Genomic DNA, 26,854 nt, shown 5'->3' on the forward strand with positions numbered 1-26,854 from the left:
GACATCTTTGAAAGCATATATACGAGTTAAGAGCATTAAGGAATTTCTTGTTTCATATCTTGAAAAATTCTGATTTCATTCTCACAAAGCCCCACCTGTGATATCAAGATATGGAATTTCTTGGTCTATTCATTTCACTGATTTTATTTCCTTGCTGAAGATGGTGAAATATTTGATATAGGTCATGGGCATAAGCTTCGGGGTTAAGAAACTTCCTTTTTTTTAGTTACTTTATTTTTTCCGAACTTTTTTCTTACCTCGATAAATTCGTTGGGTTTGGAGATTGTCCCACCATTGTAATGTGTGATCGGAAAACTTCATGGCTACTAATTTAACCTTTCAATTGTTAGCTATTTCCTTACACTCGAGTAGCTTCTCCAACTTGCTTAGCAATTGATGAAGTCATCTACATGTAAACAATAGTGGAATTTTGGAATTTCCACCTTAAATTTGGGTTCTCTATCATGTACGTTCCAACAATTCAAGGATTTGGTCATTTGTATCTTTGCCAGCCAGGGCTACCTGTTGTTCATTAGGACAGTGGTGGGGATCTTCCCATATGTGTCGTCATGTTCTGAATTCCGTCCATACCAGAGCTCTATCACTTAATTAGGAAGCACCTATGATATGAGTTGATCTACTTCTAAGTGCATGGATTAGTTGGGTTGCTTATGGGAACTTTTCTTGTGTCACACTACCTTTGAGGCCATTACAAGATTGTAGAATTGAAAATTTGCCAAAGATTACCTGCTTTTGATACCAAATAATGCAATTTGATTACTGGATGGATGTGAATTTGATGCTTGTATTGCTTTAATAGATGAAGCAAACACACTACACGAGTATTTATATAGGGAGGGATATATAACTTACTGAAACTGAAACTTCTTCACCAGTTACAAGTAAAACTCCACAAAACTCAGAAAATATGAAGTTCCTTCTTCAGTGACTTTAGAAGGCACACCTTTAATCTCTATGAATCTTTATTAGTATTTTTTTTTTTCAACTCTTAGGGGGTGTTTGGCTGTTGATTTTTATATATCGGCTTAGTAATTCCCTGGTTTTATTAAAAACAAGTTTGGTTCACACTTTTTTGTAGCTTCTCGGGAATTCATTCCCCAGTGTTTCCTCAGAAAACTTGCCCCAGCTTTTAGCCGGAGAATGGAAAACCTGGGGAACCAAAACAGAAATCTAGACTTTTGCTAGCTTTCCCTAGGAAACACGGTGTATCAACTAGACAAAATTTGATCATTCCCCAAAAAATACCGGGCCAACTCCAACATTTCTCAGGGAACATAAAACCCGGTAATGAATTCCCCAACAACCAAGCATGCCCTTGGATTGATGTCAAATCAATCTCATATATTTGAGATGGGATACAAAACAAAAACAACTATATCTACAAATATTTGGTCAAATTGGCCTAAGAATATCAAAACTAGATCTATAAGATCATCCTTGAAATCTTCTGATGATCTTCAAAATTGGCAACCACAATCTTCAAATCAGCAACTATAATCTTCCAAAAATAGTTAATGACAATCTATGAAATTCAGCCCCCAAAACCAGCATTAAACAGCCAAAATTCAGCGTGCAGTAATTACCATGGTTGGCTTTGGGCTGCCATTATGAAAGTTGTGTCTGAATTGATAACTGTGTAGCTCCATTCCAATTTGTAGTTGCATTTGTGTTGTCTTTTGTTATGTTACCCACCTTAAGGGTTTCTATACTTTCATTGTTTTCATAATTTTTTGCATGCTCACTGAGTCAGTTTAATGAAAGATCAATTAATTTTCTGGTAATAGAGCTTCAATGATTAGGTGCTAGCTATTGAAGATAAAGGCAGCGTCTTTTTTTTTTTTTTTTTCCTATCGTTTTCTTTTTGTTCATGATTAGGTGAGAATGAGGCGTTCTAATAAAGCTTACACTTGTGCGCTGATTTTTTTTTATTTTTTATTTATTGTTAGTGCAACATGCTTTCGTAGGGCATCTGTAATTCATGCTTTATTTATTCATGTTCTTTGGGATATGCAGGCCATTACTGCCCTTAAGAAAGGGGCATATCTATTAAAGTATGGGCGAAGAGGGAAGCCTAAATTCTGCCCTTTTAGGCTTTCTAATGTAAGTAGTTTGCATCTATACTCCATACATATTACCAGTCTTAATTCTTGATATGCTCTGTCAGTTCGTCATACACCAAGTGACTTTTATGGTATGTTGTTGATTTTTTAAGATACTTAAGAAACCATTTCTTGTTGTTTCCTTGACTTTTTAAAGCTCACATCCGTGTTCTAAGGACTTGTTTTCAAATGTACTAATACTTTCCATGATTTCAGGAAGTTCTTTGTGTGTATGTTAATGCATCATCATGATCATCATCATCATCTAAGCCTTATCCCACTTAATTGTGGTCAGCTACATGAATCTCGTTTTGTTCTGATTCATGATGGAAGTTATGGCATAAGTTTGATGCTGGCTGCCACCTTGACGCAACCCTGCCCGGGCTTGGGGCCAGCAATGAGAGCACAAAACTCCCACAGGCACAATGTAATAGACTATTACATACGTTGTTTACAATCAAGCGCTATCTAATAGTCTATTACATAGATTGATTACAACCAGCGAGTTTTTATGTTAATACTTTCATACTTTAAAATGTATTAATGTTCACTGATAACATAGATAGAGACTTCACAGAGAAGAGCCCACCGCTTTCTAGATTCCAGCACCAATCATTCCTCTACCCCCAATCTCTTGTACTTAATCTCTCCATGAGGCTGACAAATTCATCAATTTCTTCATTGGTTAGGGCTTTCGTAGAAATTGTGATCCCCACATTTGTTATAGACCTGAAAAAGTTGTCTTTCTTATGAATCACCTATTACAACTTCGGGGTAAACTTGGTAGAAAGCTCCATTATCACACGACTTTTCTTCCCAGAACTGGATTGGATAAGCTTCTCCAACTTTCCACACTCTTTGGAAAAATATTCTCCACTCGAAACACCTTGCTAAAGTTCTGTACTGAGAAGAAGCTTTGGTGAACAACTCCCACAACCAAATCCCATCCTTGCATGAGGTCCCCTAGTTGTCTTCCTTCGAACCAAACCTCCATAGCCATTTTCTAAGCAACACAAATGTGTTCTTCTTAGCGATTTAATTCTTGCAGCCCCTTGGATCCCAACCTATGGGCAAGAACGTCATCATCTTTCCTTCATCGAACCCCCAATGATTCTCATTTCAGAAGGTCGATCTTAAGAGCAGAGACTGCTTTGAAGTACACCTTATTACTGTCCTCATGTTTTTCATGGAGGAGATATCCCGAAAACAACGATTGTTCCTTTCTCTCCATAGAGCCCAGAGAGAGGCCATCACTGCCAAACGCCAAATAACTTTGAAGTCTGTACTAGCACCTCCTCCTTGCCAAGTGAACAACAAACTAGGAACCAAGTTAGGCGTAACCCAAGGTGAATGAACTAGCACCTCCACATGTCGTCCTTTGTATCTTCATCTGCACAAACCACACCTCCCCATCGATTGTCTTCTCATTGATTTCCTCCACCAAGCCCAGGTAGGATTGTATTGCTAGGGCTATCAAAGAATAAAATCTCTACCCTACAACATCTTCCCAACAACTTATCTCCTGGTTTGAGTTCAATCCATACTTATGCGTGCTAAGTCTTCTTTTTCAAGGGTGGAAGCTCTGGATCCCTCATTTGAGCTCAATCAATTCATTGACATGCTGAATCACTGCCCTAGGTCTATCTACTAGAGCCACCAAGCTCTGGTGGCGACAAAGGCTCTGCTTACATTTGACGCACCGCCCATTGATCCACCTTCACCTACCAAACTCTAAAGACCTCCTTGACCCAGGCCACCCCAACTACTGGTTCCACCTCCTTGGTTGCTCTTGACAATAGGTTCCCTTACTCCCTTGTGGGTAAGCTCCTCAACACTGTACTTGCGACCTTCTTCCTTACTCTAGGCCCCACAACACTGTACTTGCAATCTTCTTACTTGCTCTAGGCCCCACCTCACCTTCCTTTGGTTTGCATTGGTACCTAGACTCCTCTATTTTGCAATCTCGAATCCCCTACATATCTATGGTTGTTTGACAATCTTGTTGTACCTCCAAATACCTTTTGTTCCCTATTCTAGCCATTTTCCCACCTCCATTGTCTCATACCTCATGAAAGCATATATCCTCGAGTATCCCTCGATACTTTATCTTTGGCTATGCACCCATTCATCATATTCCTTGCTTCTTTGAAGATATTGTACAACTCAAGCGCAATGATTTCTCTCGGAAGATTAGAGATTATGCGAAGTAGTCCACCTCTGCAGTGCCCCTTTTCATTTCCTATCTTCCAATCTGTTTGGATCACCATCTCTCTTCTAGCACCATGATAAGGTCGCAACAATGAGGAAATTTGATTCTTTCATGGCATGGTATCTCCCCTCCGGCAAGATCTCATTTTTTTAGTTACATGTTCATTGCTAATATAATTGCCAATTGGTGTAGAGAGAAGATGAATCCTCTTAATGGTTTTGCAATGCTCGGAAAAAAATTCCATTTATGCTAATATGTTGATACATATGTATAATTGGTTTATTCTTTTGATATGTTCTGGCCAATTTATCTTCCTCCAAAGGACTTCAATGATATGTCATTGATTTTTTAAGGTACCTGTAAAATAATTTCGTTTAGTGATGCTTACTTTGATGGAACTAAGGTTTGCTTTTTACCATTGTTTGGAGTATCCTTGATATTATCCGTATCTCCAACTCGGCGATACCGATAACACTGGTAGTATAAATTTTTTTAGGTATTGGCGATATATCGCTAAGTATTGCCAATGTATTACTGATTTTTTCAACTATGTAAATTCCAGGCGTCACTTGTATCGCTTATATTTTTGACTGCATAAATTCCATGTGTTGCTTGTGTCGTCCATATACTAGCAATATTTTGATAATATCGCCAATTTATCGATATCGCCAAAAATATGATTATTAAAAAAAAGTTCATTTCATTTTTTTATGGGTGCATGGTTGTATGATGCAATGCATGTTTGTATGTGGGTATATGCATGCATGCATGGATGGATGTATGTATGCATGGTTGGATGGATGGTTGGATGGATGTGTGTGTGTGTGTGAGAGAGAGAGAGAGAGAGAGAGAGAGAGAGAGAGAGAGAGAGATAGATCCACCATTTTCCCCATGTTTCCTTGAGTCAACGATGCATGAAGTGAAACTTATCATTTAATTCCTAAATATGCAAATATGTCTTTTTCACTATTAATTTGATTCTTAAATACGCAAATATCTCTTGAAGTATCATTGAGAAATTCCACCATTTTCCCCATGTTTCTCTAATGTTTTCCCGATTTAAAGTCATATGCTTTTAGATTCCTATTAAAGAGAAACTTATTATGTATGCGTCCTTTTTTCCATTATTTGATTCCTAAATATGCAAATATGTGCATTTTAGCATCTCCTAAAGTTTCATTGAGAAATTCCACCATTTCCTCGTTTCCTCAATGTTTCCCTCAGTCAGATATACATCTCTGGGTATCAATGATAATGTTGGGGATGTTGATACATGTTTCTGTATACCCAGCCAGTGATACATGTAATGGTACTGGTACTACAAACACTACTTTTGACCAAAAGCATTTATTTAGGTTTACAATCCTATCGCCCAATTATTACGCTTTATCCATCTAAACCTGTACAACAATGTAAGTTAGGTTGTGTGAGTTGACCATTTAGATGCCCTTTGGGAGGGTAACATTGTATTGGGACTATACACCTGCCTTTTTGCCTACCATATACATAAACACATATATACGTACATAATACACACAAACAAACAAACCAACACACACATCTGTAGGTTTTAGTTTTTTCAGGTTTTCAGCCATGGAATGCAACTGCAATACAAATTACCCACTCTTACCTTGACCAGCATTGAAACATGATGGACATAACCAAGAGAAGGCCAAAGATAGCCGGCAAGTTCATCTTTTCCACACCTTTTTGTCCATAAAGTGGTATTTAAGTAGTTTTTCATGCTCATTTGGTCCTGCTGCTACCTTCCTGTTTCAATCTGCCAACCTTCATCGCCTGCATACACTTCACCATTTCTTAGTCCCTACTCGTTTCATTCCGGCTGCCTTCAGTGGGTTCATGCATGAGGTATTGCCCTACTGCATGCATGTATATGTAATTATGCATAAGCGTAAAATGGAACTGTTGAATATAATGAGGAGAAATAGTTTGTCTTTACTTGCTCACTACCAGTGGTGGTTCGATCACCATGGTTTAGCTCAACCAATCTAGTATGTTAAAAGTCTAAAAAGAAAATCAGGGTTGGTTGTCTTTTTACTTGGTTGCCTTACTGCATTTTGTTGTGTTAATTTCCTGGTATCCAATGTGCCATCGGGATTATATTGCATATGTGCACCCTAGGAAAATATTTTAATATGAGGTACTCTTTAATCTTCCAGATAATGAGATACTTAGGGTCTTTTTTAGTAGTGACAGCGGTGGGTTCTTCGCTTCCTTAGATATGATCTTCAATATGCAACATTTTGATTTTGATTTTTTTTGTGAATTCAAATTCAAATTTAAGGTACTCTTTCTTGTAACTATGAATCTTACATTTTTCTTTGCTCTCTCTCTCTCTCTCTCTCTCTCTCTCTCTCTCTCTCTTTTATAATTTATTTATTTAATAATTGTCAGGATGAGTCTACGCTGATATGGTACTCTGGTAAAGATGAGAAGCAACTCAAACTTAGCAGTGTATCAAGAATTATTCCTGGACAACGTACAGTAAGTTTATGTACCTAGTGTTTTAAGTATCGACGATATCAGTTGATATATCTCACGATATATCTTGCATCCCACTTGTGCGATACAAAACGCACAAGTAGTGGGATATATCCCACATGTTCGATCCAATGAGCATTTTTGATTTTCGATTCTTTTATTTTCTATAAATCATGCTAAATCGGTATTAAATTGTTACAGATCCATGATTTTTTCATGTTTTGCATGAAAAATCATAGATTGGGAGCTTCGATTTTGAGATTTCGAGGAGATGGGCCAAGTTGCGGAAAATTGAAAAAAAAAAATAAAATTCCAATTTCTTGCAAATCACTTGCAATCTTTGTGTCTAAACATAAAATCAAACACATAATCTGATCTAGTGATTCTTCTTTTGCTTTTGAATGTATCGCTTATGTTTCCACACGTCTTCTTATATTTATAAATTATACGAATAGACTTTGAATATACTTGCTTCAATTCAGTTAGACAACGCATAGATTAGGACCCCATACAAAGAAAACCTATTATGTGCACTTATTATTATTATTTTTTGTAATGTTTTGATTTATAAATGTGTATTGATGTCTTTTTTAATGACCATTGAAGTTTCATTGAAAAATTCGTCCAATTTCCCAATGTTTTCCCATTTTTCGAACAACAGCGATACATTACGTGATACAACAGATATATCCCATGCGATAACTGATACGTATCCGTATCCCAAGGGTGCGATACGTTACACAATTCCGATATTTCAAACACTGGCTACAACCCCTCCTTCGCCAAGAAAGTACTCCTTGTAGTTAACCAAATGGTTCATCTTGGAAAAGAACACACAGGGAATAGCACGTTCCAGGCTTCCTCTATAAAAATTGCCAATTTCCAAGGGGCATGACTCTGTTTGACTAAGCTGAGATCATTAGTGGAGTCCTAGCACCATGGTTGACTGCAAGCTTGACTCCTTGGGGAAGAGCAATAGTTTCCACACCGTTGGAATCTCGAACATTGATAGGGCCTGAGAATTCTAGCACGGTGTCTCCCTTGTCATTGAATTCATCCACCCAGCCATGTTTATCCTTAGTTTTCTGAAATAGGGGATGAAATTGAAGCCAACAAGGAGTTTCAAAGCACCATCTATCTTCCCAAAATAAAGTTTAGTCTATTTCCTTCTAGAATTTTATGCTTTGAAAAATCTCTGTAAACAGCTGAAATCATTCTCCAAACAGCTGATCCCTTCCAACCCTGGTCCACCTTAATGTCCCAGAGATAGACCCAACCCTTCTCCACCTTAATGTCCCAGTGATAAATCCAACCCCATACGTGGCTGTAAGGAGCTGACATCATAAGCATTTCATTGTTTCCTATCCTCCATTTGGCAAGAAGGGAAGAGTTTATGGCCCGAACTGAATTAAGACGAAGTCCACCAGCATTGATCGGCTTGCACATGTACCCCCAGGAAAGTAAATGGAATTTGTGGTTTTCCTACCTGTTATTCCAGAGAAATTGCTTCTGGATCGACTCAAGCTTGGCCACCACCTTAGTAGGGCACTTGAAAAGTGATAAAAGGTGAATCGGCATATTTTCCGAGGCCGACTTTTCAAGCAATATCCTCCACCCAGACTTCTCTGTCAATCCAGTTGTTGGGACCGCCATTGGGGTATGTAGACCGCCGGTTAATGCCTGGGATGCCTTGGTCGAGCGTTATAATCGAAAGCTGGCTGCATGGAATGGCAAACTTCTTTCCCACGGACTCAATCAATCCAATGACAACCTCTTCATATTAATTCCAGCAATGCTAATTTCTGGCCATGTTGATATGGAATCCTGAAACAACCTTATGGCAGCGAATAATTTCTTTGAAGCTTTGAGCTTCCTGAATAGAACTTTTTCTGTACAATTAAGTGTCATTGCATGTTGTATATATATGAATGGGAGAGGAATGCTGCTGATGTGGATACCTTGAATCAAACTTGACTCAGCTGCCTCACCATCATACTGCTCAGGACTTCAACCGGAGTATTGAACGTGAACAGGGACATCAGATCCCCCTGACACAAGCCTTGAATCTCTTGAAGAATCCCACGTGTGCTGTCGATAAGAATAGAAAACCATCCAGACGAAACTCATGATTTTGATCCAGCCTCTCCATCTATTGCCGATACTTAATGTTCCTAGAAGGTAATCAGATAATCTCCAATTTACACAATCACAGGCCATCTCCATATCTATGTTAAGGAAAAACTCTTTTAAGCCATTTTCTGACTTTCATTGATCAATTCATTTGCAATGAATGGCCCATCCACAATATTCTGGCCACCTAGGAAATCACTTTGCATCAGAAAAATGATCCGGGGCTGGATATTGCTCAATCTCCCAGTTAGAAGCTTGTCAATAATCTTGTAGAGGCTCCCAATGAGACCTATCGGTTATAAATCCCGGATCTCTTTGGCACCCTCCTTGGGAATAAGCATGAAGAATGAACACTTCAAATCTCTGCTAAACAAGCCCACTGCTGAAGAATTCATCAAAAGCCTCCATTATTTCATCTGGAGGAATTCCCATCTTTGCAGCTCACAAATTCTTGTTGTCATCAATTATCTGCGTGCACACAAATTCGTGATCTGTTTAGTGTCGAAATATATTGTTTGTACCAATTTTGATCGTCTATGTCTTCTGATAAGAATGCCATAGCATCGGATGCATTCTGTACATTAGATTTTGATATGTATTTATTTTAATATCTCTCATTATTTTTTAATTTGAAGCCATTTTATCACTATTTTATAGGTCTTATTCCTGATGCAGGACATGAATTTAAATATGATATGCAAGATTTCAGGCTTAGATCATACCAATTCAGAAACAATTACTCAAATTCCACATCCCACATGAAAATCCAAACATTCAATTAAAGGGGAATATATGCGGGTCCAGGCCTACACACGTTAGGGCTGGATCAATGAAAATTATGAACCAAACAATACTCAAAGGGAAATAGAAATCAACCACACATGTATAAGAATCAGTCCCTAATCCAAGGGATTCCTCAATCTCAATTCAAGGAGCCCTAGGGTGAGAAAATTGGCAAATAACTTAGAAAAAACGTAATCTAGGGCTAGGATTCATGAAAAACAGATATGAGAGGATAAAAGAAGATAAAAACTTGAGCCAAAAGACGATCCCGCGTGTGGACAGCGGGCCTGGGGCGCTCGCACGTGCGCAGGTACCTGGTCGCACGTGCGAGGGGGCGTTGATTGCGGAAAAGCTCTCATTGGCCCTGGTCGGCCAGGGGTATGTTCCAAAACCCCGAAGTTTCGGGTTGATCCGAGCTACGGCTTGTGCGTGGTGCTCCGCCGAAGTTTCAGCCCTCCTGCGGGCCGAAATCTGGAAACCTGCTGTAATGAAGAAAACTGATGCAACAAAGGACGAATTCGAAGCATGGATGGTGGTAGAAGATGAAAAAAAAGAGATGATGGAAGATGGGGTAAATCAGGAACGATGTGGCTTCGCACCACGGTAGTTAGCTCTTTGAAAAGGGAGGGCTTCGCACCCACTTTTGAATTCTTCCACAACTCACGAAGAGAGCAGAAAAATAAAGCAGGAATATTTTATTAAACTTGAATAAATGAAAAGAACTACAAGGGGTGCCTATTTATAGGGAAAACCCTATACCCCAAAAACTCGCACCATGTGCGCAACCTATTACTTGGTGATGAAGTTAACTAAAACAAAAATCAAATAAAGAAATCTAAAGCGTTCACGATGTTCTAAATAATAACAATAAGCAAAACCTAAAATATGAAATCAATCCGACGAGTGGGCCACGATCATGAGATCCTATGATGGGCTTTTCTTGACTATCGGGCCCTTTTTTTTTGAACTAAAACTTGTATTCTAGCTAGGAGACCCTCCCTGTACGTCGTCATCGAGCCAGATCGATGGTGGGGTCCTCCTGCGTACGTACTATGGAAGGGTGGTGGTGTGAGTGTGCATGTAGGTGGCGTGCGGGCGTGTGTGTGCACGATGTCCTCATCAACTCTCCCTGGTTGCAAAGATTTCGCCACTGGCGAAATAAAACTCCTGAACCGCTGTAGGATGTTAGGATCAAGTCTCTAAAGCTACTCCTCAGTGAACCATATGCTGTTTGAAGCTGGGCGTAACTTCTATTTAACTAGGTACTTCTGAAATCCGCCATCCAACGTGGAAACTATCTCATAGTCTAGGATATCTTCTATTTTCTTTCTGGGTGTGTGAAGGCTAGGTATGGGAGGCAGAGGTTGGGATGAAAGGTCGGGAAGAGGCCATTGATGAAAGGGTAAGTCTGGGGAATCAGGATGGGTGGGCGAAGGGCTGGACAAAGTATCAGTGGGTCCTTGAAAAGCAACTAGATCCTCCACATTGAATGTGAACTAATTCCCATGGAAGGTGGAAGATCTACCTCATATGCATTGAGACCGTTTTGCTTTATAATTTTGAAGGGCCCAGCGCTACGCGCATGTAAGTTACGAACGACCCTTGAAGGGTACCGCTCGGGCCTGATGCGGACCATCACAGAGTCCCTAATATTGAACTCTTTGAAACGTCTATGTTGGTCTGTAGAAAATTTGTAATGTTCATTACTAGTAGTGATCTTTCGCCTGATTTTTTGATGCAATGAATGTATGTGATGCGCAAAAGACTCTGCAGACTCTGATGACCTATGGGACAATGACATGTGGATAAGATCAATAGGCTTCCTAAGCTTATAACCAGTAACGACTTCAAAAGGACTTAGACTTGTGGACCTATTGATAGAACTATTGTATGTAAACTCAACTATGGGTAGTACGGCGTCCCATGTCCTGGTATGCTCCCCCACTAAACATCAAAGTAAACTCCCTAGGTTCTTATTAACCACCTCAGTTTGGCCATCGGTCTGAGGGTGGTAGGCAGAAGAAAATTGGAGCCTAATATTCATTATGTGTCATAGTGTCTTCCAAAAGTAACTCATGAATCTCACGTCACGGTCAGATACTATGGTTTTTGGTAACCCATGCAGTTTGACGACCTCACTAAAGAACAACTTGGCCACATGAGATGCGTCAGGGGTCTTAGAACAAGGAATGAAGTAGGCCATTTTAGAGAAACGGTCCACGACAACAAATATGGAGTCATGCTTTCGAATAGTATTGGGAAGTCCAAGCATGAAGTCCATACTGATGTCCTGCCAAGGGATGAATGGGACTGGTAAAGGCGTATATAATTCTGTATTCTATTTCCTCTGCTTTGCCATTTGACAAGTATGATATTGCCCTATAATTTTGGCCACGTCTCGCTTGAGGCTCGGCCAATGAAATCTATCCTCCACTAGGGCAATGGTCTTGTCACGACCGAAATGACCCGCGACCCCCCTGAATGTAAATCCCAGACAAGAAAATCGTGAAGGGAGGTGCGTGGTATGCACAAGCGGTCACTCCTAAACAAATATCCGTCCAAAATCAAATACTCAAATGTTAGCTCCTGACGGACTCTCTAATAAAGACGTATACACAACCTCAAAATCTGGACACTTATAATACTCTTCTTTGATGCGCTCAAGGCCCATAACTTCAACGCTTATGGAGTTGAGTAATGCGACTCGACGACTCAATGCGTCGGCAGGCTTATTCTCTATACCGGCCTTGTGCTTAAGCACAAAAGTGTACTCTTGAAGGAATTGAACCTACTTAACATGCCTGGGGCTTAATTTCTTCTGAGAGTTCAAGAATCTCAAGGCCTCGTGATCTGAGAACAAGACGAATTTTTGCGGTAACAGGTAATGTCGCCAATGACATAGTGATTGCACTACTGCGTAGAATTCCTTGTCATAGGTGAAATATCTTTGCTTCGCCTCATTCAGTTTCTAACTAAAAAAGGCGACAGGGTGCCCTTCTTGGCAAGTACTCTTCCTATGCCGACTCCTGACGCATCACATGCAACTTCAAAAGCTTTTGAAAAATCTAGAAGTCGCGTGACTGGAGCTTCGGTCATCTTGACTTTTATCTCCTTGAAGGCCTTCGAGGCGACCTTTGTCCATTGAAACTCTCCTTTTTTATGCAATTCGTGATGGGAGCCACAATGAAACTGAAGCCTCGAATGAGCCGCCTATAAAAAGTGGCTAAGCCATGAAAGCTGCGCACCTCATGAATATTGCGTGGTTCAGGCCAATTAACGATGGCCTTGACCCTCTCGGGATCCGCCGATACGCCCTTAGTTGACACAATAAAACCCAAGAAGATCACACTACTAGACAAGAACGCGTACTTCTTTAGGTTGGCGTACAACTTCTAGGCCCTAAGGATCCCACAAACCCGCCTCAAATGGTTGAGGTCTCGCTCCTTAGTTATGCTATCAATCAAGATATCATCAAAGTATACGACTAGGAACTTCCCCGTGAAGGGTCTCAACACTTGGGTCATCACATGCATGAAAGTGCTTGGGGCATTAGTTAACCCAAAAGGCATAACTAGCCACTCATATAGGCCATCCTTCATCTTGAAGGCCGTCTTCCACTCATCACCAGGGTGTATACGGATTTGGTGATACCCACTTTTGAGGTCAATTTTTGAGAAGATAGTAGCATTGGCCATCATATCTAGCATGTCATCAAGACGCAGTATGGGAAACCGATACTTGACTGTGATTTTGTTGATGACTCTACCATCAACACACATCCTCCATGTGCCATCCTTCTTAGGTGTAAGAAGGGTGGGCACGGCACACAGACTCTTGCTCTCTCGAATGAAATCCTTCTCTAGGAGTTCATCAATTTGCCTCTTCAACTCAACGTGCTCCTTTGGGTTCATTCTGTAATGCGAGAGGTTTGGTAGAGTTGCCTCATGGATTAAATCAATGGCATGTTGTATATCCCTCATAGGGGGAAGCTCATTCGTTAAATCATCAGGAAAGACATCACGAAACTCATGTACTACCTGAATGGCCTCAGTGGATAACTCTACGCTAGTCTCTGGTACACTCTCCTTAGCCACAAGGGCGTATATCATCGAGTCCGCCTCCGTCTCTCGCTCAAAGTCTTTGGCATTCAAAATATGGAGCGGTTTGGACTTGGACTTCGACTCCACTTCTTTTGAGCCGCTCACACCACTCTGTGTGGTGAACTCTTTTCCAATTGTATTCTTAGGTGGCAGAGGATTTAGCTCGACCTTCTTACCCTCAAACCAGAATGTATACATATTTGAACGACCAAATATGGTAACATCCCTGTCATAGAGCCACGGCCTACCCAGAAAGATATGACTCACATCCATAGGAACAACATCACACCAAATTGTGTCTTTATATGATCCGAACTGAATAGGGACACAACAGCGGTGTGAGACTGGAATGGATGTTTCATCAACTCAGGAGACTCTATAGGGCTGAGGATGGGCTTCCAGCTTCAAGCCCAAGCAACTCACAGTGCTAGTCGATGCCACGTTGGCACAACTACCACTATCCACAATCATCTTACAACTCTTTTCCCCACATTTTGCATAAGTGTAGAAGATCGTGTTGCGGCGCCGGTCATCAGTGTTCTTGGCTTGAGTCAGGGCGCAACGCACAATTGCGAGGGTCACAGACTCTTGTGCTCCCTCTTCCTCATCACTAGGGGTTTCGACTGACTCGTATTCCTCCTCCTCACTATCACTCTCTGGGGGCACTACTTCTACTTGCCCATCAATAAGGAGTACTTTGGTGCCCTCTCTCGTGCCGCACTGGTGAGCAAAATGACCAAACCCCTGACACCTAAAACACCTAGTGGCCCCACTTCCACGTGAACTAGACCCGATAATCTCTTTACCCTTATCATCCTTAGGTCTGGGCTGAACATTAGGGGAATGTTTGTTTTGGAATCCCGTGTTAGGTCTAGCCCTAGAGGGGTTGGCCGTAGCACTGGATTTGCGAAAGTCAAACCGTCTTCCCACAGATGCTTTAAGGTATTGCTCAACATCTAACACTACTTGGTACAATTGTTCAATAGTGTCTATCTCTTTGGTGAGCAATTCTCTCCTGATGTCAGGACAGAGACCCGTTTTGAAACTAGCAATGCTAAGTACTGGGTCCTCATCAACCTCACAGCGGGTCGAGTATTCTTCAAATTTCTCGATATAGTTCGCAACACTCATGGAACCCTGTCGAAGAGACTGCCACTCCTCAATCAATCGTAAGCGGTAAGAGAAAGGGAGATACTTTTCTTTAAGCGTTTCTTTCATCTCTACCCAATGAACTATTGGGAGTTCTCTCGTTCTTTCTTTCTTTCTTTCGCTCAACTGTCGCCTAAAACCTCTTTGCTTGACTCACAAGCTTCATCTTAGCGAATCGGAGTCGTCGAACATCCGACATATCATACCACTCAAAATAGTGGTCTATATCTACCAGCCAATTTAGAAAGGCTTTAGAGTCCAAGTGGCCATCAAATGTAGGGGCATCCACTCTAACTCCCTTGAAGAGTTGTGCATCTGGGTCATATTGATCATGATGTCCCTCACGGGGTGGGTGCACGGATACACGCACATAACCAGCTCCTTGGCCGCCTCCGTTCCTTGGTCTAACCTCTTGACCAACTGCCTGAGATTGGGCATCCTCCCCAGTGGTGGGGTTTGCCTTGAAGGAAGCCACTATTTCTTCAAGGCGTTTATCTATGCGTTGTTCCAAGTGCTTATTCAAGGACTCAACCTGTTGGGTTAACTTGGCCATTGTTTCTTACCGTCGCTCCATGTTTAGTGTGGGATGCAAACCGAAACCACGACCCAGACGTGTGGGCATACACTGACTTGCTCAACCTAAGGACCTGCTACGACAACTATATGCGTCTAAAAACTAAATTACCCTACGAGACTCTATATGAAGGAGACTACACACCGTTACTAAAATTCAGCCATATATGATGGACTGAATGCATGAAGGACTAAAACAAACTAAACCCTAAATATGTGGTGAATTCCCCTACAAGAACCCTATGCTTTGATACCAAATTTGATGCAGGACATGAATTTAAATATGATATGCAAGATTTCAGGCTTAGATCATACCAATTCAGAAAAAATCACACAAATTCCACATCCCACATGAAAACCAAACATTCAATTAAAGGGGAATCTATGCAGGTCCAGGCCTACACACGTTAGGGCTGGATCAATGAAAATTATGAACTAAACAATACTCAAAGGGAAATAGAAATCAACCACACATGCATAAGAATTAGTCCCTAATCCAAGGGATTCCCTAATCTCAATTCAAGGAGCCCTAGGGTGAGAAAATTGGCAAATAACTTAGGGAAAACGTAATCTAGGGCTAGGATTTATGAAAAACGGCTATGAGAGGATAAAAACCTGAGCCAAAAGACGATCCCACGTGTGGACAGCGGGCCTGGGGCACTCACACGTGCGCAGGTACCTGGTCGCACGTGCGAGGGGGCGTCAATTGCGGAAAAGCTCTCCTTGGCCCTGGTTGGCCAGGGGTATGTTCCAAAACCCTGAAGTTTCGGGTTGATACGAGCTACGGCTTGTGTGTGGTGCTCCACCGAAGTTTCAACCCTCCTGCGGGCCGAAATCTGGAAACCTGCTGTAATGAAGAAAACTGATGCAACAAAGGACGAATTCGAAGCATGGATGGTGGTAGAAGATGAAAAAAAAGAGATGATGGAAGATGGGGTAAATCAGGAACGATGTGGCTTCGCACCACGGTAGTTAGCTCTTCGAAAAGGGAGGGCTTCGCACCCACTTTTGAATTCTTCCACAACTCACGAAGAGAGCAGAAAAATAAAACAGGAATTTTTTATTAAACTTGAATGAATGAAAAGAACTACAAGGGGTGCCTATTTATAGGGAAAACCCTATACCCTAAAAACTCGCACCATGTGCGCAACCTATTACCTGGTGATGAAGTAAACTAAAATAAAAACCAAACAAAGAAATCTAAAGCGTTCACGATGTTCTAAATAATAACAATAAGCAAAACCTAAAATATGAAATCAATCCGACAAGTGGGCCACGATCATGAGATCCTATGATGGGCATTTCTTGACTATCAGGCCTTTTTTTTTTAAAAACAAAAACTTGTCTTCTAGCTAGGAGACCCTCCCTGGACGTCGTCATCGAGCCAGATCGATGGTGGGGTCCTCCTTCTGCGTACGTACGTGCTTAAGGGTGGTGGTGTGCGTGCGCGTGTAGGCGGCGTGCGGGCGTGCGTGTGCACGATGTCCTCATCAATTCCCTTATTCACGAAGGAAACTAATCTTGATTTAGAGGTTCGAGCCAATAGCTAAATGGTAAACACAATGCATTTCAACATAGAGGTCTTAAATTCGAGGCCAGCTTACCTATAAAAAAAGAACATATTGATGTACATGTTAAATTAGGTTTTAGCCATCCCACTTTCTTTGGTTTTTCTAAAATCACTCTTCACATTCTTAGGATCAGTAAATAATACAAATAAAAATGTTTTAAAAAGAAACACGAATGTATTGATTGATTTTTCAAATGTTTTGTTTTGTATCAGCGGTGCATTGCGTTATACCATGCATAAAGCCCGTTCAACTGATATTGAACCTTGGCTGGAGGACATAAAAAAGGACAGGGTTGAGGTTCTGGACATTAGGGTTGGATTGCTAGTTGCTACTATATATTTCTTTTGTTTTTCTAACTTTTGTTAAGGAATTAATTTTGGAATTTGGTTATTCTTTTTTCAGGTTTCTTATACATGTTTTATGTTGGAATGAGGAAAGATTGAAATGATTTGTGTGTTTTGGGAGATTGAGTTTTTCTTTTTCTTCTTTTAATTATACATGTTTGGATGAGTATCAAGAATAAGCAGCAGTACTGAGATGTTAGAGTCTGCTAATTGGAATGATTACCCTAAAAGAAAAAAGATGGCCCTCAGTCCTATTTTTAATAAAGTTTTTTTTTTTTTTTGGTATTTCTATTAATAAATTCTTGGTTTTTGGCTCTTTTTAGTTTTCTAAGTGGTGGTTTCCGTATTTTGGCTCGTTTTGTTTCTGTTTCTCTTTTCGCCTCTGGCCTGCAGAGGGTTTTAATTATTGTTGGGACAATTCTTACCTACTGGTATTTATATTTGTACAAGATTCGAGAAGGTCTATCAGCTCCTAGGGATTATATTATGTGGTTATTATCTTGCTATCATTGACATTTGTCTTCTAAACTATTCCAATTTCTTCTAGGGCACGAGTTAATTATCAACCCCTATGGATATTGATATCATTTCATTTATTTTATTGCTCCAATCATTGACATCCACAATGGTTCTTACCTTGTTCACAATGTTATTGACTTATGAAGAATGTTGTTCATAATGTTATTGACTTATGAAGAATTTTCTGAGTATCGGCAATATTATTGATAATATCGCCGATATTATCAGTATCATCTGCTCGGCGATACCTATAACACTGGTTGTATTAGAAATTCCAGTTATCGGCGATATATCGCCAAGCATCGCCAGTGTTTTGGACTGTGAATTCCAGGTGTTGCTTGTATATCGCCAATGTATCAATTTTGCCAAAAATCTGTTTATTTATTTATTTATTTATTATGGGTGCATGGTTGTATGATGAAATGCATGTTTGTATGAGTGTATATGCATGCATGGATGGATGCATGGATGGATGGATGGTTGGATGGATGGTTGGATGTATATGTGTATGTATGTGTGTATGCATGCATGGATGGATGGGTCCACCAGTTTTCCCATGTTTCCCCAACGTTTCCTTGAGTAAATATGCAAATATGTGTATTTTAGCATCTCCTTAAGTATCATTGAAAATTTTCACCATTTTCACCATTTTCCCCATGTTTCCCTGAGTCAGCATTACATGCTTTTAGGCTTATTATGCATACTTTTTTTTTTTCTTCATTTTTTTCTTAAATTTTGGATTCCTAAATATGCAAATATGTGTATTTAGCATCTCCTGAAGTTTCATTGAGAAGTCCCACCATTTTCCCCTTGTTTCCGCAAATTTTCCCTCACTCAGCGATATATTTCCGGGTATCAACGATATTGATACCTGTTTCTGTATCCCCAGCTAGTGATACACGTAATGATACTAATACTATAAACCTTGCTTATGAATGGTTTTCTGGTTATTCAATCTTTTTCGCCAAATAACTAAGTAGTCATGTAATACATGATAAGGGCATGACATATGCTTTGTCGTCTTTCAGGCGATATTTCGGAGGTATCCACGGCCGGAGAAGGAATACCAATCATTTTCTCTTATATACAATGATAGATCTTTGGATCTGGTGAGTATCACATTTAGATTGATGCTTCTTTTCTTCTTGAAGAGAGAGTACTTTTCTTTGCTTAGTGCAGGGATGCATTTCGAATCTTGATACAAATGAAAGCTACACTTTGTGCATTTGTATTTGTATGTCTTTCATTGATAGGAAATTAGGAATTATATATTGCCCATGTATGAAGCATATTCTCGATTCTCAATATAACTTGTTTGTGTCCGCACCCTTCAGAATATAATTTCTTGGTTTACATCTTTATGACAGATATCCAAGGATAAGGATGAAGCTGAAGTCTGGTTTGTTGCTCTGAAAGCATTGATTTCACATGGCAACTACCGGAAATGGAGATCAGAATCTAGAAGTGATAGAGCTTCCTCTGATGCAAATAGTCCAAAAACATTGACCGGAAGAATCTCCCCATGGACTTCACAGTATGATATTACTGATATCTTACAAAAGGTTGGGTTATTTGTTGTCCCTTCAAATCTCCAACTTCCGTGGTCCTTTAGATGTTTCTTTTTCACCATTTAAATAATGCATTTCACTGGTTTTTGGTGATCTCAGGATCCTGGTGATGCCCAACAAATTCAAGTTCCATTTGAGAATCCTCCAAACAATGATTTGACAAAGGCAGTTTCTGATGAGTTATTAAACACAGCAGCTGCGAAAGGCTCCAATCAGTCAGATTCAGTCACTAATTCTCGCAACTCACTTTCTTCTGGAGGTGGAGATAACTTAAATGGCCGGAGCTCTACAGCTGATGACTTAAATGGCCGGAGCTCTACGGCTGATGACTTAAATGGCCGGAGCTCTACGGCTGATAACTTAAATGGCCGGAGCTCTACGGCTGATAACTTAAATGGCCGGAGCTCTACAGCTGATAATCGAGTCAGTCTATCTAGTGCTGTAAGTTCATCAAGCCAGGGATCATGTCATGAAGATTTTGATGCCATAGGTGATGTTTTCATCTGGGGAGAAGGCCTAGGAGGTGGGGTTCTTGGTGGTGGTATGCATAGGGTTGGAAGTTTGTCTGCTGCCAAGATGGACACACTTCTGCCAAAGGCTCTAGAATCAGTGGTGGTGCTTGACGTGCAAAATATAGCTTGTGGAAGTAAGCATGCTGTTTTGGTCACCAAACAAGGGGAGGTCTTTAGTTGGGGAGAGGAGTCGGGCGGAAGGCTTGGTCATGGAGTAGAAGCTGATGTGACCCACCCTAAGCTTGTCAATGCACTCAGTGGGATGAATGTTGAACTAGTAGCATGTGGAGAGTATCATACATGTGCTGTTACACTGTCTGGGGATCTTTATACATGGGGTGATGGTACTCTTGATTCTGGTATTCTTGGGCATGGAAATGAGGCTAGTCACTGGATTCCTAAGAGAGTAAGTGGTCAAATGGAAGGTATTCATGTGTTGTCAGTTGCTTGTGGACCTCGGCATACAGCTGTTGTAACCTCTGCAGGTCAACTGTTTACATTTGGTGAGGGAACTTTTGGTGCTTTAGGCCATGGAGATCGTAAAAGTGTAAGCATGCCAAGAGAAGTGGAATCACTTACAGGACTGCGAACGGTGAGGGCAGCTTGTGGTGTTTGGCACACTGCCGCTGTTGTTGAATTTTTGGATGAGTCTTCTGGTACTGGTATGCCATCCGGAAAACTGTTTACCTGGGGTGATGGGGATAAAGGCCGACTTGGGCATGGTGACAATGAACCTAGACTTGTTCCAGCGTGTGTAGCTGCTTTGGTTGAGCCAAGCTTTTCTCAAGTGGCCTGTGGGAATGAGATTACTGTTGCTCTTTCAACCTCCGGGCGAGTCTATGCGATGGGGAGTACTGTGAATGGACAGCTGGGAAATCCTGAAGCTGATGGAAAGGCCCCTTCTTGTATAGAAGGCAAAATTTGCCAGAGCATTGTAGAAGAGATAGCATGTGGTTCCTATCATGTTGCAGTTTTGACTTCAAAAACTGAAGTTTATACTTGGGGCAAGGGGGCAAATGGACGCTTAGGCCATGGGGACAATGATGACAGAAACACTCCAACCCTTATTGAAGCTCTGAAGAACAAACAAGTTAAGAGTGTTGTTTGTGGTTCAAATTTCACTGCTGCTATCTGTCTTCATAAATGGGTGTCCAGTGCTGATCATTCCATATGTTCTGGCTGCCACAATCAGTTTGGTTTCAGAAGAAAACGTCATAATTGTTATAATTGTGGGCTAGTCTTCTGCAAAGCATGCAGCAGAAGAAAATCTACAAAAGCTTCTTTGGCTCCAAATATGAACAAGCCTTATCGTGTATGTGATGATTGTTATACAAAACTTAAGAAACTCATTGAGGTTAGATTGATTTCTCGACCTGCAAAGAACTCAAGTGGAAGTACGACTCAGAGTTCTAATGAAGTGGGAGAAAAAGAGTCTCCAGATCCTAAGTCACTTAGGCAACTATGCAGGCTCCTTTCACTTGGATCCTTTAAGCATACTGATATGCAAAATTCCAAGTCCAACAGGAAAGCAGAATCACGTATTAGTCGCTTTTCTCCATCCCTAGGTGGAAGTGCTCAATGGGGGAACTTGTATGCATCAAGATCTTCAAATAAAATATTTTCTTCTTCTGTTCCCAGTTCAAGAATGGTTTCTCGAGCAACATCTCCTGTCTTGATGAGGCCCAGTCCATCTCGTTCAACAACATTACCTCCAACTCCAACTGGCCTTACGTCTGCTGAAGTTGCTGTCAATGATTCAGAGCAGACAAATGACAAGTTCAGCGATGAAGTTGTTAAATTGAGGGTGCAGGTTAGTTGTTGGCAAAAGCAAGAACGACAATTTCTACGTAGTTTAGAGCTTGGTTTTTACTTAACATTTGTCTCCTTTGTATGGTTGAACTGGGATGAATTGACTATCTTGTTCATAAGGTAAGTAATATTTGATCCACAATTCTTTAACAATGTTGCCCACAATATAAGTTAGGGTATGCCTGTCACAGTGGAAAATCGCTTCATTCTATTCTCTAGGCCCACAACAGAAAAGCCACCATGATAGCTCCCTTGTCTGGAATAGGTATATCTGAATCTTGGGACTAGAGATGTTATGTTGGCTCGTTCAGAACTCAAGACAAAATGATGTTTATTAGAGCTTGTGAGATTCAATTAAATTTTGCATCCTCATTTGGTCATCTTGGCCTTATCGAAAACATGTCATCTAAAATATTTTGAAAATTTTAAAGATGACTATGTGGCAAATTAAGGTTATGCACCAAGAATGCCACTAGATACATGGCATATAAAATTTAACAATTTGCAAGTATAGGAGGATGTTATAGTATATTATTTCCAAGTATTATCATAAGCAAATATTATTGACACACATTGATAATAATTTACAGTTGGTTAATACTAGTCAAGAAAAGCAACGGTGGTTACCATGCGTCGTTCCTACCATGTAATTTGTTTGAACTTGGGTTTTGGATGAATTAATCCTTTTGAACTATGCAGGTTTTTCAGCATGAATGGATTGTTTTTTGATGCTAGGATTGATTCTTCTCCTTCGCCAAGCATGGTTTTAAATTACAATCTAAGTCGACTCTGTTCGGTCTTGAACGGATTGATACTATTTCGTCCTGACTTGGCCTGTTTCGGTTAGTTTCAGCCCATTTTAGGCTTGAGTTTCAATGGACAGAGCAAGCCTAGTTGAGTCACAGACCAACTGACATTTAAAACCATGTTGCAAGGAAAATGAGTATTATACCTGTTGCAATTGGAGAAGCATTAGCAAACCATATAAACCACACATTGTGCAAATAAGAAATAGTAGCAATGTCAAGAGCTCATGATATACCAAAGATGTCATCACAACATCCATATGATGATTATTCGAACCATACAACTTATTAGTATGTAAATTTGATGAAGCCTGCTCAGCAGAAGGTGACTGAATTCTGCCTGCAGGTAGAGGATCTTACCCGTAAGTCCCAACTTCTAGAAGTTGAGCTAGAAAGAACGTTGAAACAATTGAACAAGGCTACTTTAACTTCAAGGGAGGAAACTGCAAAATGCAAGGCTGCCAAGGATGTGATTAGGTCTCTTACTGCACAGGTGAAATTTTCTTCACTTAAAACATGCTAGCGGTGTGTTATGATTATGTTATGTGCCGAGGTTGAGGTAAATCTTTACCATTGCTCCTTGTATGAATATGTTATTTGCAGTTGAATTCATGTTGAACATGTCATTGTTAGTAGTTCGTTACCTTTCCAATGAAGGTCTCATTTGCCGCTCACTCACTGAACAAATGATCCCAAATCTTTCAAGCCACTAGATAGTAGAAATATGTGGCTCGGTTCATCTGCCTAGTTGCACATGAAGCTCCTATTATGGAGTCTACTCTCTCTAGGTTGCACATGAAGCTCCTATTATGGAGTCTACTATCTCTAGGTTGCACGTGAAGCTCCTGTGAAACGCTGGAAAAGATGGGCCCATTCAATGGCCAAAGAGGCACGCTGTTCCAGGATTTGATAGGCCCAAATTTGGTGTAAAAAATTCTACATCTCTCTTTCAATAGGCCAAACAAGATGGCAAATGAAAATAGATTCCAGATTAATTTGCCCCCCAACGAGAAAGACCTATCTTTCCAGCCAACAATCACCTCAGAAATTGATATGCTGAGCACCAACTGAACCTGGAAAATCAGAAAAACTGGTCCCAAATGGATTTAGCTGTCTCACAATGTAGAACAAATGATCCACGGATACTTCTTCCTCGGCTTCCTACTCTGCACCACCTTCCATCCCCTGATTTCCCTCTTTCGAGCCCTCCATTAGGGCAAAGACTCAAACAGCTCCACTGCAGCTTACAAACGCCAGACAGCACCAACGTAAAGAACCAACTGCCAGCTAACTACTGCTCAAGGGAAGGGGGTATGCGGGACTGGTGCAATTTCCTCCAAACCTTCTTGGAAGCTTGCTCAGTCACCCAAATGAACATAAGATATAGGAAGGCATCCAGCACATCCCCTTGATCTGATGACCTCTGCAACAAGAAGGTTGATTGGAGTCCAGATTGTGACCCTCCTACACTGATGAATGGGGAGGCATAGGACACTTCCCCTCAATCTGCGTGAATAGGTGTCGAATGGTCTCAACAATGGGGAAACCCATGAAACCTATTTCTTTTACTTATTCAATTCTTAGCCCTCCTCTTTGATTGTCTTTAAAGGCACTAGATACCTTTATCAAGGTGACCATTTGTCCTCTATGATGTCATGATAGCAGCAGGTCTTAGCAGGATGTTTCTATGGGCTGAAACTAATTGGGTTCCTAGCAGGTTTTTAAGTAGGGAATCTGGAGATATCCCTCTTGCACCTCAATTCACCAATGATACCACTGGTTCTTTGTAACACATCAGAGAAGTTTGTAACCTTATATCTTGAGGTGCTACAAAGAGATTTCTGTGCAAAGAGTTACCTAACAATAGGCGTGTGGTTTGAAGTTGGAACGGAATTGCATGGACAGTGTGTGGTTGGCCTGTGTGGAAAAGGAGATGTAAGGTGGAAAATTTACCGAGTTCTCATTTGGGATTCCCTTTGAGAGTGGGAGATAGATGTGGTATCTAATAATTGAAAGATTGAAAGTTGAGATCATGGAAAAAAAAAAAAAAACACTTGTATTTTTGGGGTCGAATAACTTTTTAACTTCACACTTTTGGATCTTCCTATGTACTTGTTTCTCTCGGGTTCGAGCCCATACTTGCCTAACTAAAAAAAAGAAGCAGCATACCTAATACAGGATTATGGACATGTTATCTTTTCTTCCAATTGATGCATATTTACTATGAAACTGCACAGAATTTATTTGTTAAGGCTGAGTTTGGTTTGGACCACACAAAAATAGTTCGCGACTTTTGGGATTTCAACTCGTAGTAGAATATCCAAAAGTCATGGAAAGATGCTCGTGCAGATACAAAAGAGCTTTTTTCTTTCCAATAGAACATGGAAGATCCCCATCTCACGATTTCTGGAAATCCTATTGAGAGTAGGAATTCGGAATTCCAATATCACATTATTTTACTCTCGTGTTAGTAATGTTGATGCTGAAATGACCATGAGCCCAACGCAGCTTAAAGTGATTTGTTTCTGTCACATGTTGGTCCATATATGAACACAACAACCAAGATCCCATACCTCTCGTGTTAGTAATGTTGATGCAGAAAAAGTGCTTAGATCAGCCTTCCAAATTGTGTTCATATGGATTGGTCACTTTGTATATCAAGTGGACAACAAAAAAGCAGGAAATTTTCTTTTCACAGCTTGCTTTTTTTTTTTCTCTCTCAAAAAAAAAGAAAAAAAGCTTGCTTTTTTTTCTGCGTCACTGCTCAGTGCAGACAGAGCTGCTTAATCTTCTAATACCAATATGTTTTGACCTTTGGGCAGTTGAAGGATATGGCTGATAGGGTTCCCGAAGGATCACACACCTTCAATGTTCCGAGCCTGGATTCGAGTGATAACTGTCTGAGCAGCGTAAAAGCTCCTCACGAACTCGAGTCCAATGGCCATCCGAGTAATCCGCAGCTGTGCAACGGAACCAAGAACCTGACAGAAGAGGTTGAATGGGTAGAACAAGATGATCCGGGCGTGTATATAACTCTTTCGCCCTTGCCCAGAGGTGGTCAAGAACTCAGGCGGGTTCGCTTCAGGTATGAGCGGGGAATCTTTATATGTTTTATTACTGGTTTTTACCTATTACTTTTCTGAATGCCGCATCTTTGGTTGCATAAGTGAATTGCATTGCGAAAATTAAATTAAGCAAGAGGAAATGACAAGAAATAATAATGTTTCCTGGTTTTCATATTGAGGAAGTAGCCCTCACATCATCCAACTTGAAAGTAATGTATTCCGGATTTGGATCCCAGACCCTTGTACGAATGCTAGGAAGAAAGCCAAGATTTGATCATATCCACCTTTTTAGACCAATAACTGCTATTCAATTTGATAGTTCAGCCAAATGCCCCTAAAATCATATCACCAATGAAGCAAATGATATTTCAGGAGTTTTTGCCAGTCCTCTATTAATTAGATTCTGATGGGTTTTGACAGTCGAAAAAAGTTCAGCGAGAAACAAGCAGAGAAATGGTGGGCCGAAAACAAGGAGAGGGTGTATAAGAAGTACAACCGCACCACAGAAAAGTCCATAGGTGGTCCTGTATCAGCGTTGGATGAAAAAGATGGCCCGGCTGACTGACACTACTGGTATACAAGGCCTCCCACTCAACTGGAATATGTCAATTCTTTTTCCTCGTATTTTTTATTCTTTCTTTCAAATGTATCACTATTACTTTCTCTAAAAGGAAATCCAGAGAAAATTTTGCCCATATCCACACTAGTTCTGAAACATGTAAGATGCTGATGGTTAGCTCCGCCTGACAATTCATCAGGTACTCGGCAGGGTGATTTGTGAACTAAACATCAGTTTTTGGTGTTTGAAATTTTTTAGCCGCAGATGACATGTAATATTGACATATTCGATTTCTATTCTTCTTCTTTTTTTTTTCTTTTTTTTTTTTCGAATATGAAGGAAAAAAAAAAAAGAGAGAAAAAGAAATGAAAAGAACAAAGAATATAGAAACAAAAAAAGGTTTTAGGTAAATAATAAAATTAGGGAGCCGCACTTTAAGCTTGCCTGGGGTTTTTGCAAAACTCATTTACCATTTGGGAATTGAAATAGAACACACCTAAAATCTACCCGTGATACAATTAGGGTTCGCACTAGA

General features: G+C 40.4%; 1 protein-coding gene across 7 annotated transcripts in view; it reads left to right on the forward strand.

Annotated features, from left to right (window-relative positions):
* Nucleotides 1–26,609, forward strand: part of LOC131231629 (PH, RCC1 and FYVE domains-containing protein 1-like) — a 37,876-nt gene extending 11,267 nt beyond the window's left edge. Inside the window, exons 2-10 of one of the 7 annotated variants that reach the window (XM_058227893.1) lie at nt 2,035–2,121; nt 6,745–6,834; nt 17,350–17,449; nt 19,029–19,109; nt 19,368–19,562; nt 19,668–21,890; nt 23,042–23,188; nt 25,518–25,780; nt 26,181–26,609. In XM_058227893.1, the coding sequence (XP_058083876.1) occupies nt 6,779–6,834; nt 17,350–17,449; nt 19,029–19,109; nt 19,368–19,562; nt 19,668–21,890; nt 23,042–23,188; nt 25,518–25,780; nt 26,181–26,325 (3,210 nt within the window). In that variant the 5' untranslated portion in view covers nt 2,035–2,121; nt 6,745–6,778 and the 3' untranslated portion in view covers nt 26,326–26,609. The remainder of the gene's footprint in view (nt 1–2,034; nt 2,122–6,744; nt 6,835–17,349; nt 17,450–19,028; nt 19,110–19,367; nt 19,563–19,667; nt 21,891–23,041; nt 23,189–25,517; nt 25,781–26,180) is intronic. The other 6 variants (XM_058227889.1, XM_058227909.1, XM_058227900.1 and 3 more) reach the window with 6 other exon arrangements.
* Nucleotides 26,610–26,854: the final 245 nt, after the last annotated feature.

Source organism: Magnolia sinica, chromosome 2, assembly GCF_029962835.1.
Source record: "Magnolia sinica isolate HGM2019 chromosome 2, MsV1, whole genome shotgun sequence".
Classification (NCBI taxonomy): Eukaryota; Viridiplantae; Streptophyta; class Magnoliopsida; order Magnoliales; family Magnoliaceae; genus Magnolia; species Magnolia sinica.